Source organism: Onychostruthus taczanowskii, unplaced genomic scaffold, assembly GCF_017590055.1.
Source record: "Onychostruthus taczanowskii isolate IOZ18803 unplaced genomic scaffold, ASM1759005v1 scaffold27, whole genome shotgun sequence".
Classification (NCBI taxonomy): Eukaryota; Metazoa; Chordata; class Aves; order Passeriformes; family Passeridae; genus Onychostruthus; species Onychostruthus taczanowskii.
The window spans coordinates 1022342-1036895 of record NW_024500017.1 but is presented as its reverse complement, the minus strand read 5'-3'; the positions used below and the strand labels follow the sequence as shown (position 1 = coordinate 1036895).

The following is a 14554-nucleotide window of genomic DNA, read 5'->3' as shown; positions in this document are numbered from 1 at the left end:
AGAAATTTTTAGGTTTGTTTTCTCACATTTTCTCTTATCTGTTTGTTTTCTATTATTTTTATTATTATTGCTATTGTTATTATTTTCTTTGTTTCTAGCTTTATGTGGTGGAGATGTTAGAGGTCCTAGTGGAACAATTTTATCCCCAGGTTATCCTGATCTATATCCAAATTCACTGAATTGCACATGGACTGTGGATGTTACCCATGGAAAAGGTAAATAAATCCTTTTCTCTTTTTCCACTTTTTTTCTTTTTTTTTTAGTATGTAAGTCCAGTATTCTCTGCTCTAGAAGGAGACCTAGGTTAGCACCAAAGCACTTGGATTTGCACTGCTGATTTTTGGGTTATTTAATTTTCTTGTAGTAATTCCTAGAATTCCTGAAGTGGACTAGGGCCTTATACTTCCCACAGCATGAAAAAGTCATTTAGAAAGAATTGTATAATGGCTGATCACAGAAGCTGAAGGACAGAAGGCTTTTAAGGAAAAGGTGGTTATTTCTTGAAGTTAGATTTCAGGAAAAAAGATGTAATAGTGATTTTAGCTCTTCTCTGAGAGGTTAAATAATGTTTAGGACACAAATGGAAGCTGGTATTTTCAGGTAGCAAAGTTTCCTACAAATAATGTATCCTACTTGCTTTCAAAGGGTTCTGGTACCAGATGAGATGGATCATACATTTAGGTTTTTGTTGGTATTTTATATTAAATATGGGATTGACTCTTGTACTATGGGTGGAAAGAGCTAGAGAGGTATAAAATTTAATGTTAGGGGAAGGAGACAGATATATATCATCAGAGAAATTTAATACAAAGAGAGTAAGCTGGTAAGAACACAAAAAGTAGAATTATATGGTAACACTGGAAAGAATACAGAAAAAGAAATTAAAGGGAGAAGAAGAAAGGCAAGTTCAATTCTGAATTTCATCAAGTTTCTCTGTGAAGACATGACAAATGTGACAAAGTATGCTGATGATGTAATCCTCTGAGAAAGAGTTATTGATAACACAAAAATAAGATTTCAGACGAAGAGAACTGTGCTGATCTGTGATCCCCTTATTCTATTTTGTGCAAGTAGTGTGATAGTTTCTCATCTAGATGTTAAATCACTCTGACTGGTTGTCCCATTTAAAACTCCTTAAAGCGTTAAAGTGGTAAAGTGTGTCTCTAAAAATTATTGCTCCAGCTTTTCTGTATTCTCTCTTATTTCCAAGTGATGCCTTTGTGTCAGTGTAATTTGATTCTAAATATCCACAGTGAAAAAGCCTCCTGAATTTACTGATGCTACATCACATGCTACATTTGCCTTTGTTACCTCTAGTTATGATACATGGCTTTTAGAATTGTGGGAATATAAGGGACTGTGCATCTTTTGTTCTTCTGGATAAGCAAAAAAGACTAAAAGAATCTGTAAAGAAACTGTTAGACCTGTAGTCATTTATCTTGCACTGTCTGAGAAGTCACTGGATAACAGCACAAGCTTTATAATCTGAGAATTGAAGGCAAGTAGAAGAGCTGGATAAGAGTTTAGCTTCATGGAGTAATACATGACAGAAAATGATGTGAATTCTACAGTAAAAATGATGTCAGATTAAGCCATATTTTTCAGTATTCTTGAAAGACATTTTATTAACTCTGTCATTTATCATAAATTAAAAATAGGATTATGAAGAAAAGTACTTGGGAAGTTTGGGGGTTTCTTTAATTTTTTTTTCCTTTTTAGAAAATGAAGCAGCTTTGTTGTGATTCATCATTTTTTCTTAAAACCTCAGCTAGAGAAGTACTTATAGTTGGGATAAATAAAAGCTGAAATTCTTGATGTTCTAATATTTCACATGGCCTATTGAGAAAATCCACCATGTATAATAAGACTATTGAGAAAACAAATTTGCTGAAATTAAATATACAGGGGAAGACATAATAGTATAAATATGGATATTTGTAAGCACATGTACACTGATACATGTATGCACACATATTTATAGACTCGTATTCTTGTTTGATTCAATGCCATGTAATGTTACAGTCTTGGGGCAGAGTAGCTGGAAAGCTGCTCAGTGGAAAAAGAGCTGAGGGTGCTGGCTGATCCAGCAATGAGCCCAGGTGGCCAAGAAGGCCAATGGCACGCTGGCCTGGATCAGAAACGGTGTGGCCAGCAGGACCCGGGCAGTGATTGTATCTCTGTACTCAGCACTGGTGGTCCTGTGTCCAGTTCTGGGCCCTTCAGTACAAGAAAGACATCGGGGTGCTGGAGCATGTCCAATGACTGGACATTAAGAGAAAATTTCTTCATGGAAGGAGTTGTCAGTCATTGAAACAGGCTGCCCAGGGAAGCGTCATCCCTGCAGCTATTTAAAAAACATGTTAATTTGGCACTTAAGGACATGGATTAGTGGTTGGACTCAGGGATCTTAGAGGTCTTACCCAAACTAAATGACCTATGATTCTGTAATTTTTATATTGTTGTATGGAAATGTTATTAAGGAAAACCATTAAGCATGTATGCAATGTCACAATTTGACTTGGACATTTTAATTCATGCTGCTCAAAGAGCTGCTGGAAAAAATGGTAGGGTGGGTATTTGCTCTGAGTAGGAAATAGCGTGTGAAATCCTCATACGTGTTGGCAAAAGGCTATTAATTCTTTAAGCTCTTCCTGCTATACTGCATGAAGAAGATAGCTGTCCTTTTATGATAATAAGTCACAGTCTTACTTAATTTAAATTTCTCACAGTTAAGTTCTATGTTGCAGTGAACTAGTCAAATAGGACACTTTGTATTTAATGGAAAAATGCTTATATCTTCAGGATATGAGTCACTGCACCCTGAAAAAGCAGATGGAATGAACTATCCTCTGAAGGTACCTGTTCATCTCCATCCATCATGTAATGTCCAGTGGGTTAATGTAGTCCCCAGATGAAGTGTCTATGGGGAGACTGAGTGACTAAGGTTTGCATAGTTACAAATTAGAAAAATTAATCCCATACATATGAATGGGTTATTTTAATGAGAGGGAGAAATAAACTTTGTTCTGGATATCTCATTTTCTGCTCTATTTCATGGCTAGTACAATTTCAACTTCAGAAACCCAAGGAGTATCTTCCACTAGCTACTAACTAGTGAGATGATTTTTATTTAGACTATTTGGTTTGGGTTTTTTTTTTTTCTGCAAAGTTTTGTAGTTTCATGTCAGACTGCCAAGAAAAAGTATGGAACTTGTAGCTCCAGAACGCTGTGAGGCACTTTCTTATACACACATCTTTATGTTACAACTTCATACTGCTGTTACATAATAACAGGTACTTAAATGCATAGATTTAGTTATGATGTATATTTTATACCTGTATATGTTGAATTGCTAGGAAAAACAGTTGCTGTGTTTGTATATACTGTTTTAAATAACAATATTGCAATATGAGTACATGTGGTTTTAATTTTACTCTTCAAGTGTATCTGAAGTTTTAGAATTAATTTTTCATTTGTGTTCTTGTGGACCAGCATTATGATTCTTGAATGTCTATTAAAACCTGATATAATATTCTTTCATTTTTGTAAAAATTTATTAACTAGAGAATTGAACATTTATCTTAAATATAGTTAATATGTCTATTAATTACTCTTATGAAAAGGAAACACCTATTGACAATAATTATTGCATTTTGCCTGTGATTAGAATGCAATGTAAATATATGGTGAAATGAAATTTGTGGAGTATCAGTAGTATGTTTTAAAAGATCTATTATGAGATCAGTTAATTAACCTCTCCCCCAACAGTCTGGATTGTAACATAGAGAAGTGACATTTCACAGTGTTATGTCTTCCTATCTTCATTTCAGATTTTAAATATTCCCCTTATAAAGAAAGGTGCATGTGAGGCAGAATGAGAAGGAATCTACCTGAACATATCTTTTAAAATTCTTCCCTGGAGAAGATACAATCTGTCACATAGCACTTATTAATGTGATTAGAATATTTCCTGAAGAAAACCAAGTTGTACAGCTACTTCTGTAATATACCTTGGGGTTTTGCTAAGAAATGTCATGGCAATCTGGAAAACTGATTGAAACATTCCCTTGAGTTAAACCTTGAGTGTGATGTTTGAACAATACTAAGTGAAGCTCAATCATGATTCACAGGAATTTCGTTATTTTGGGTTACTACTATAAAATTTTCTTGAGCATTTTGTTTTTTAAGTATACATGCATGCATAAAAAGGGCCAAAATTAATTTGAAGTGCAGTAAATGCAAAAAATATAAGCTGAAATTCAGTCTTATTATTTATATATATCACATGGGGTATTTTAAGAGCTCTTCTCATGTGAAATCAACACTACATCCTATATGAACTAAGTTAAAAAAATGCAGACATTTAAGAATTTATTAATTCCAAAGCTATATTTATATACATTAGTTCAAAAGATATGCAACCCAATCTCAATTCCAGAATTGTGTGTGTCATTTGTGCCAATTTATTTTCACACAAGTTGGGAGAATAAATAGAATGATCAAAATAGATGAATGGCTTTGCTCATGTAATTAGTAAATTAAGAACTTTTAAAAGCCAAAATAAATCTTTTGGATTATTTATTTTTACCATAAGCGTAAAATAAAATCTCATCCAGTGATTTCCATATCAGTGCTACTAAGAATGTGTTTTTCTGGATTCAAAGGGAGTATGTGATGTGCGTGGAGTTTAAGAAGAGAAGGAGTTATCTACTTGAAAAATCTGAATGGTTCTCCAGTCTCTTAAAAGGGAAGTAAAAGACTGAGGTCTCCAAGATCCGAGGTTTTTCTCTGGTTGCTCCTATCTATATGTCCAGCTGATGGCAAGACTAAGCATGTATTCCAAAGATGCCAATATGTACAGCTGTTCACACAGATTAACAGGGATGGAGGCAAATGACTTATTGGCCCACACAGAAACACGAGCAGCACTGAAACAGACATGGACACCACAGGCAGCGAAATCCTATTTCTCCATCCAGGCTGAGAGGAAGAGGAGTCTGTTAGAAGTGACACTCACACATGCACATGCATGTGCTCCCCCAGCCTTCTGTATTCTGACCCAGGAGCTGGACTCCAGGTCCTACTCCTACTGAGTTCTGCCTGGTCTGTGATCAATGGCTCTTTTTCCAGTTATTCCCTGATCTCATCCTGCTCTCCAGACAGTCCATAATAATATTCACTAGTGGGTCACCCATGCGATCACTCTCTGGACAGAAGAGAAATTTGTACACTGGTCAGGAGAAGAGTTTTAAAATAACAGAAGACAGGTTGCGCTGGTTAGGTGAAAGGATTAGAGAGCCTTAACCCTGTCTCTTTTCCGACACTTTTTTCACTCTTACCTAGCACAATCCTTTCCTTTATCTTCCTTTGGCCCAAACCACCTCACCAAAAGTTTTATGGCCTCCAACTACCATTTAAAAAAAATCTCATCTTCAGTTTTACTTAATCTCACAAATTCCCTCAAGTACTCCAGTGTAAATTTCTAATTTTCATGAGACCCAAGATAAAATTCTTTCCCCCATTATCATCAATTACTAAGATGTAACTGCTTTAAGATTACAGTAATACATTTAATTTACCATTACACAGGAACATAAGAATTCTGGTCTTTGTCACTACCTCCACTTAATCCTGCTCATTAAAGCTTATGTGTGTGTGTATACCATTCATTACTTCTCTTGTTTCCCATCTTTGTTTCCTGTACTGAAACGTCCTTTACCAGGTTCATAAACCTTGCATTCCAGATACCCATACATGCTGTATCTCTTAGGTGCGATTGAATTGCATTAACATAAATGTTTAATGCTATTCAAGCAACCTCAGAAACATTATAAAAAAAACAAATGAACAAACAAATAAAAAAAGAATAACAGACAATTGTACTGAGAGCTTCTAAAGCTGCCTGTAAGGTCTAGAAAAGGTAACCTACAACATCTGAAGGGATACTATATTTTTTTATTTAGACAGCTTAGTCAAGCAGAGTATATCTAGCTTGGATTTTATTATCCTGTTTGGGAAATTTGGGGCTGGTGGTGGCAGGGGTAGGGCAAGTGGTGCAGTGTTGGTCTGTAGGAAGGGGAACTATTTCTTTGCTTTTTGATTAAGTTATGTTTACTATTAAAAATCTGTTTGCCATGAGAGTACCTAAAGGTCATTACTATTCTTCTGCTATGTTAATCTGCAGTCACGAGTGGATCACCCTGCGTATTGCATCATCAGATATATTTGAAGAGACTGAATCATTGGTTTATAACATACATGATAAAACTGAAAATAGTATTACATTAGAGGTATCCGTAATCACTTAAGCTAACTAATGGATTCTTCTGTTTATTTTTCTTGGCTTTTCAGTGCTTTCTACCAAAAGATCATGCCCTAACCCTTAGTTAAAAATGCAGAAGGGATTTAATTGTCTCTCTTGATCTTTAAGTCTTTTTATTGCCACTGTGTTCCAGGAGATCTCTTCCTTTCTAGATGTGTGATTTATATATTATGATTGGCAAAAAAAATTGTACTGTTGACATATGTCACATCTTATTAGGAGACCTCCCCTTTTTTGGGAGGAATTGGTGATGCTACTTATGTGTCATTAGAATTTAATATCATATATTTTATAATCTTTTCTTTCACTGATGCTACACAAGGATACTGGTGATTGTAAGAAATAAGGATTACCTTTTTTATTCTGCCATTAACTGTTTATAGTTTTGAATATACATAGTGTATCATTGGATTTTACACAGAAGTGGAAGCATCTGTCCATATTTTGAGGCTAAAAGTTAAATATGGTGTCAAAACAAAACCTACTGCAAAGATATTTTAATTCCAAAATCAAGATAGATATTAATTTTTAGAAAAAATTGATTATTTTCATTTTCCAAATGATGATTCATAATGCGATGCATGAATTTTAACCTTGGCTTAGTTACATGGATGTTAATAGGATGACATGTAAAACTAATTCTACTTTTTCTAATAGGTGTACAATTCACCTTCTACACATTTCATTTGGAAGATCATCATGACTACTTACTAATAACAGAGAATGGCAGTTTCACACAGCCATTGGCCCGTCTGACTGGCTCAGAGCTTCCTTCACCAATCAATGCTGGTCTCTATGGAAATTTCAGAGCTCAGTTGCGGTTTATTTCAGATTTTTCAATATCATATGAAGGATTTAATATTTCTTTCTCTGGTAAGGAAGTACCTGTAACATCTGACTCCTGAAAAAGTTGCTATTTTGGTTTTTTTTTCTGTATGCTATATAAAGAAAAGAATAATTGAAATTATTTTGATAAATATGTATACTGAAAAATTATATTATATATTTTTTTCCTTAAGCACAATAATTTAAAAGCAAATGAACCTCTGTGCCACATGATAAATAAGATGGCAGTAAACTGTAAGACACATTATCAAGTGAGGGGAGGAAACATAACTAGTCTAACTTCAGTTACTGAAATTCCAGATCAGCTGAAGTGTCAACTATTTAGTTTTTGTTGTGCCATTTTTTAAATTTGTTTTATTTACTGGAGTTATTTATGGCTCTTACAAGAATGATAAATCAATGTTCTGCCATGCATGTTTAAAACATTGTGAATGTATTAATTTGCCTTGCTTTCCACATAATCTGATTATCAATTTTACCTTCACACGATAATTTAGTTTTAAAATCTGATGCCTGTATTGATATTCAGGTGAAAATATACAGAAATTACTACACTGAAAGATTACATATATGACTGGTAGAGAACATGTTCTCATAAAAGCTGACTTGCTCTTGTTTGCAGAGTATAATCTTGAACCGTGTGAAGATCCTGGGATCCCACAATTTGGTAGCAGAATAGGATTTAATTTTGGTGTTGGAGATATTCTGACATTCTCCTGTTCATCTGGATATCGTTTAGAAGGAGCTTCAGAGGTTATTTGTCTTGGTGGTGGACGACGAGTATGGAGTGCACCTCTGCCAAGGTGTGTGGGTACGTGGTCAGCTGCTTTCATTTGCTTGTATGTGTAGTCATTGTCCATGGACTTGCAGATTTAGAGCATGGAAAAGCATGGTAATACACCTCTTTTTATGTACTCTCATATTCTCCATATCTCATTAGTAAATATTTTTAACCTTCTTTAAAATATATTTGGTATTATAACTGTAAGTGGACTTCATAGTCTATACTTGAAAGCAATTCAAATTGAGGTCACAATGCTTACTCATCTTATTTGGATTAATAGGTTAGACAAACTGGGTATAAATTTAAATCAGCATTTACCTGTTCAGATGTCAGGTAATTGATTTTTTGTTGGGTTTTTTTTGGTGTTTTTATTTTTTTTCAATGCAAGCTTCCAAGTGATACCTGTATTATAAAATTGTAGTTAGATCACTTAGACCAGATTTGTTTCATAAAACTACATCCATTTATAGGAGTACAGTCAACCTGGGCATCCTATGTAAGAACCATATCCTCAGAATATCCTTAGAACAGCTATTTTGGTTTTAAAATTATAGCTAATATAATTCAGAAGAATCACTTTCTGATGATTCCTGCCTAACACTCTCAACTCACTGTAGCCTATATGTGTAGATTTGACTAGAAATTTAGCTTTAAGTGGTAAAGAATGTTGATTGAGCTGAATGCTTCCTAAATTATTTGGTTTTCAGTCCTGTTGAGAACTGTTGAAACAATAAGGTCTCTAAAAAGTTGGATAGTTGCTAAAGTGTCTGCATTATTTTTATTTAAGGGTATATATTGCTGAAATTTATGTACTATATGGAAAAGTTTATACAGACATCATCAGTATCAGTGTGCATTTAAAATATTTTTTCATAATAAATTATCTGTTAGTTAAACATAAATGTCTTTCGGATGCTGATTGCATAGTAAGTATGGATTGATTATGTGTTTCCTCTTATTTGTTTTTGGTTACTGTATCAATATTTTTAGGTTCAAACCACTCCTACGTCTATCTCAGTATGAGGAAAATTATGAATTTAGCTTATGCATCAGCAACATTTATTTTTGTACCTATAGAAGAGATGATTTAGACGCTGAGTCAGAGCAATGGATGAATAAAAGCTCCTTTTGTGTTGAGGCTGATGAATTTTTAACAATAATAATGAATGTGTGAACAGTCAAGACGATAGGTTAAAATTCAGTAATAAATTTCAGGAAGGGTTAATATAAATTGAATTAGTAAATTATCAGCAAAAAGAATCTTTCACAGCAGCATAAATGTAAAAAAAAAATCCTGTATAGCTTTTATGACAGAAAAATAATGTATATGTTTGTTTGTTGGGGGAAAAGAAAAAAGCTGTAATAGAAGGAATAAATTATTTTCTAGTCAACATGTTTTCTCCTTGCTTTTGGAAATAAAAGATAGTCTCAATTAGAATGGCTTAATTAGCCATTTTCACTCCTTAAGTATCCAGTCTTTGTCACTCTTGTGCTTAATTTATGTGTGATAATAATGAAATTCAAACAAGACAAAAGTAGAAATTCCTGTTGACCATTTATATTGGATTCAAAATTTATGTGTTGGTACTGTTGCTCATGTTTGGTGTTTTTTGTCAAAATGTTTAATGAGAGAATGCTTCTGATACAACGTGCACTTTCACATACACGCAATGTCAGTTGGGAAGTAACCACAGCTCATAATATTTGTGTTCAGATTGTCAACACAAGAATAAACTACAAGGAAGACAGATAAAGTAGAAGTTTGGTGGAAGGGCAAGCATCCCTCTCTGGATACATCAAAAGCTAATGTGTTCGGTTTTGAAACAGAGTAGTCAGTCATAATCAATTCTAAACCAAATAATTTGCCAGAAAATTAGCAGCTGTCTTTCCTTTTCCTATTTAGAAGATGGATAAATATTTGTAATTTATTAATTAATGTTATTATTCAATCTGTAAAAATAGTCTTTAAAAAAAATTTGACTTAAGACTTACGAAATGAAATTTTGAAATTTGGAATTATTTAATTATGCATTCTTAATTATTATTAAATAATTATTTTTTGAAAATAATATTATTATTAACTTAATGATAATAATTAAATACTGAAATAATAATTAATTATTTTGGTATTAGAAATTATTAAATTATTAAGAAATGAAATTTTGACATTAGAAATTGTTAAATTACTTATTAATTATTAAATTATTGATAAGTAAATTATTTAATTATTAGGAAAATCTTAGGAATTATTTCTTGAACATTACTTATTATTAATGTTTAAATAGCAAAAAACTATATTTTTACTGAATTTTTAAGGCTGAATTTCTCAGATGATGGTATTATCTCAATTCAGTGGTGCTTGATGTTATGCTGAAACAATTTTTATTATAAGATTTTTCTTAAAAAAGCATAAAGGTTTTCCATTTTTCTGTTCACCATATAATGCAGTACTTCTTGGGGTGCCTGTAGTCACTCATGGGGCAGGCATAATTTGGTGGTAGCTGAAACTTTGGTGTGTTGTCTACTCTGTGTTGGCTAACAAAACTAAAACACACTCTGCACGAGTTACTACAAAGTAACTATCACACAGCCAGCTGCACAAGCTGTTAATAAATGGAAGTACCTAATGATGACAGAAAAATTCCATGATTTTTAAACTGCTTTATTTTAATTTATCCATGGACTGTGAAAAAAGAAGTCTCACTTTTCAGTCTAAGTAACACATTTGTAAAAAAAAAAAAAATCCTACAATAAGTATGAATGCGTGTTCACTTTTGACTTTATAAAAAGCAAAATCTAAGCTCTGGATGGACCTAAGGAATCAACGTTTTCCTCAGTATGCTGGGGGTTTGTCTCCAGCTTGCAATATAGAGCAGAGAAATAGTCTTAAGTTTGTGAATATGGATCTGCTTTCATAAGGTTGTAGTGCCTCTGAAATATTCTGATGCATTTGGAGCTCAGACATCTTTGCCTAGTTCTCTTTATAATTTTCAATGCCATAGGTAGGTTACAAGAATTTTCCTGTAACTGTGTTACAGATAGGAACAAACAAGAGCAATTATTATTGATTTAAAGCAAAAAATAATGACATAGATAAAATTAAACTTTTCTTATCATCACTAATGGAATGAGGATGATTAAAGATCTTTTAGAATACTATCATTCCTCAGTTTCATGATTTATTTTTATGCTATACTGAAGTGATAACTAAATACAGTGTTCATATTCAGCACACATATTTCTTTCTTAGAATTGCTTTTCTTTTCAGTAAAATGTGGAAAGTTGTTTGTATTATAGCAGGATTTCTTATGTCTTTTTTTTTTTACCTGCCCTTTCCCAGTTTGTTTTTCCATTCTTTATAAGGCTGTTGAATAGCCAAGTTGTATTATCTTTCATTATAACTGTCATGTTTGAATTTATAGACCCTATTTTTTTCTGTTTCTATGTGTAAAATAATCTGTGTCTTCACAGCTTCCCAAGTGTATCAAGTCTTTTCCTCTGGCTTTCTTAGGACCATAGAGTTTCTTTCCAGACTGCTAAACCTTCACTGGAAGACACTGACACTAAAACTTTTTTCTCCTGTGCTATTTTCACTTTTTCTGTTCATTCTTCTCATTAGGTCCTAAACAGTCTCTAATTCTGGACTTGGAGATTTCTAAGGAACTATGCCCGTTGAAATTATAAAAGGCAGACAAAAAGGCATAAAATATCTACAGGCAAATTTATTAATTTCTGTCCTGTTGCATACTTTTCAGATAATATAGTTTTTTCCATCTGAGATTTTTTGCCAAGGTGTTCAGTGATGCAGCTTTTTTGCCAAGCTTTAGTTAAAGTGCTTTTCAAAGTACACCAAGAACAGGCATTTCAGAAATGTCTGAAAGGTTATATTGTATGAAAGAAAAAATAAATTCAGCATTGACTGGATGTGCATACATATGGAACCAAGGAAGGGAAGGTGCTACCACAGGTACATCTGTAGTAACTTCCCTCATTAGCAGGAGAACCATTAGTTACTGTCTGTGTATCTTATTCTATATCCCATTAATCTTACTCCATTTACATAGCTCTATCCATTTCTAAGCATACAAGATAAAGATTTTTTTTAATATATTTTTCTTCAAAAAAATGTCCTTTTGCTAGTTTTGAGATTTCTTTTGATATGTGGAATATTTGGGCAGCATGAATTCTGAGTTTAAGGATTGTGGTATCCAGTTGTAAATGCCATTGATTCATCTCAGAACAAATGAATCCTAAATTTTCTTCTGTTCATCAGAAATGATTTTATTCCCTTAAATATTTTTTTGCTGTTGGGTGTGAAAATGTTATATGTCTATTATTTTCTTCAGGAATAGGATTTCTGTAAAAAGCAAAACAGTCATTGAGGTCTCACAATACGTTAGTATAACAGCATTATGATGTGCTAATACATTTTTTAATATTTCTTATGTATTTTTAGATTTTGCATCAACTTTTAACTGTTCCTGCTCCCCATATGGAAATTTTTACTAAGTTCTAGCAGTTCCAGCACTTCCTGTGTTATTTTGTGGAGGGTTTTTTATGCTTGTTCATGGTTTTGGGATATTTTTGTTAGTGCTGGGATTTTTTATCAGAATATTAAATTAGTTTATAAAGGAAAATCATGCACATTGGTAGTTTAAATTTTTCTTATATAGAATGTGGGTTTTTTAATACAATTTGCCATGTTAGCATTAATTGAAAAGCTCATTTGTCTTGATATTTCTTCATCATCCTTTGACTGATTGCAATACAGGAGCATATTATTTAATGTATATGGGACTCCTACCCATTCTTGTCAGCTGGAGCAATCAGTTATGAAAAATAACATTGATAATGTAAGTAATTCTTTCTACAAAAGTTTTCTTTTGTATTTGGCCATTGGCCATTGATGTAGAAATATCTTTTTCTAAAATTATTTTTGGGTCATAAATACAGGATCTTCCCAGATCTGGAAATACTATCTTTCATTATAAGATAAATAATATAGTCATAAACCAGCCAAAGTATATTGAAAATAAGTTTAATACACAAACAGCCGCATGAATCTTTTGATGTTCAGATCAAATAGGAAGTAGATAACCTCTATTGCAGGTACATAATAAGAAATTTCTGTTAATAAGTTTTGTCTATATGAAAGGAAGTCTTGTATTTTGGAACAATGTAAAATAGAAGGAAACCCCATAATTCTTACTGATTGAAGAAGATAATGTTCTTTTTACTTTTTTCATCAGCATAGAGTTCCCTGCATTTAACCTGTCAGAATAAAAAACTGCCTGGAAAACTTGTGATAACCTTATGACTCATGCTATTCACAGAAAGAAAGCTTTGGCAACAACTTAATCCTTTCAGAATTTTTGTGCTATCATTTCTTTTGCTGCTATGTTTTGACAAGAAACTATTTTCTGGTTTCTGCCAGCCTTCAGTTGAAGAGGTACAATATCTGAAGACAAACGGCTTTATAAGAAACCCTTTGTTGAGCACTGAATTTAGATACAGTTTCTGAAGTAACTGTTTATTTACCATCTACTACAACGTTGTATAAAGATAAAATCCTTTTTGGAATGCTTCTACTTACTTGCCCAGTCAGACTGTTGCAATAAACAGTCTCCTAACAAAGAGATAGCATCTTTTCAAAGCACTGGACTCCTAGATGCAGCTCTTATCTTTTGATTCTAAAGGATTGTATTGAAGAAAACAATTTCCCTCTGTCTGAATTTTGATCTGTAGGAGGACATAATGTGGTTTTGATTCATAATTTTTTGATTAATAATTATTTATGGCAAGAATTTAATTAGCTAAATTGTGAGAAATGTTGCAATATTCTCATCTTTTTTTAAGCATTTCAATTCATTGAAGAATTGAGTTCAAATGGTTAAGTTACCCAAACAGATGCATTTCATTCCTTGATTACAATCACAATGACATTTCACTTGCTTACAAAATTTAAATGCACTAATAAACAGCAGTTAAAATTCAGCTGTTTTATTATGGAAAGGTGCAATGAACACACATTTATAACCAAAAGGATCACAGTCTGCTACTGTAATTATCTTGTTATAGAAGTTTTTACTTTTCTTTATTTTTCTTTTGATTTTTTAATTTTCCTTTCTAATACTGAAATGAAACTATTATTTCTGTCACAGTCTGGAAACAGTAATTGACTTCAGTAATTTACTTACTGTTACATCCTTCTACTTTATATTAGATTGAATTAAAGTCTTTGTGAAAATATATCTGGATGTGGAATATTTTTCTTTTTTTTTTTTTTCGTAGAAGAAAAGTGTGTAGGGCAGTTTCTAAGTTTCAACTGAAACAAGTAGAATTTTTTTTAAAACCCAAAACCTTATTAATAAAGCAGCCTGATTTTTATCTCTGTTGAACAGGGAATATTACTAAAATGAAAGATAACTACAGTAACAGAAGTAACAGAAGTTACAGAAGTAACAAAATATTTGTAAGTTCTGATAACAGCTCTACGTATGATTTAAAGACTCTCTGATCCACTGTAATTTTTCCTTTACTTCTGAAGTACAGTTTTGTCACATCTTTTCTATGTTTCCGTTTGCACATATTCCCTTAACTT

General features: G+C 32.7%; 1 protein-coding gene across 3 annotated transcripts in view; it reads left to right on the top strand.

Moving 5' to 3' along the window:
- Positions 1-14554, top strand: part of CSMD3 (CUB and Sushi multiple domains 3) — a 577908-nt gene that overhangs the window by 355716 nt on the left and 207638 nt on the right. For all 3 annotated transcript variants that reach the window (XM_041407558.1, XM_041407557.1, XM_041407556.1), the window contains 3 exons: positions 99-215; positions 6981-7196; positions 7792-7980. In XM_041407558.1, the coding sequence (XP_041263492.1) occupies positions 99-215; positions 6981-7196; positions 7792-7980 (522 nt within the window). The remainder of the gene's footprint in view (positions 1-98; positions 216-6980; positions 7197-7791; positions 7981-14554) is intronic.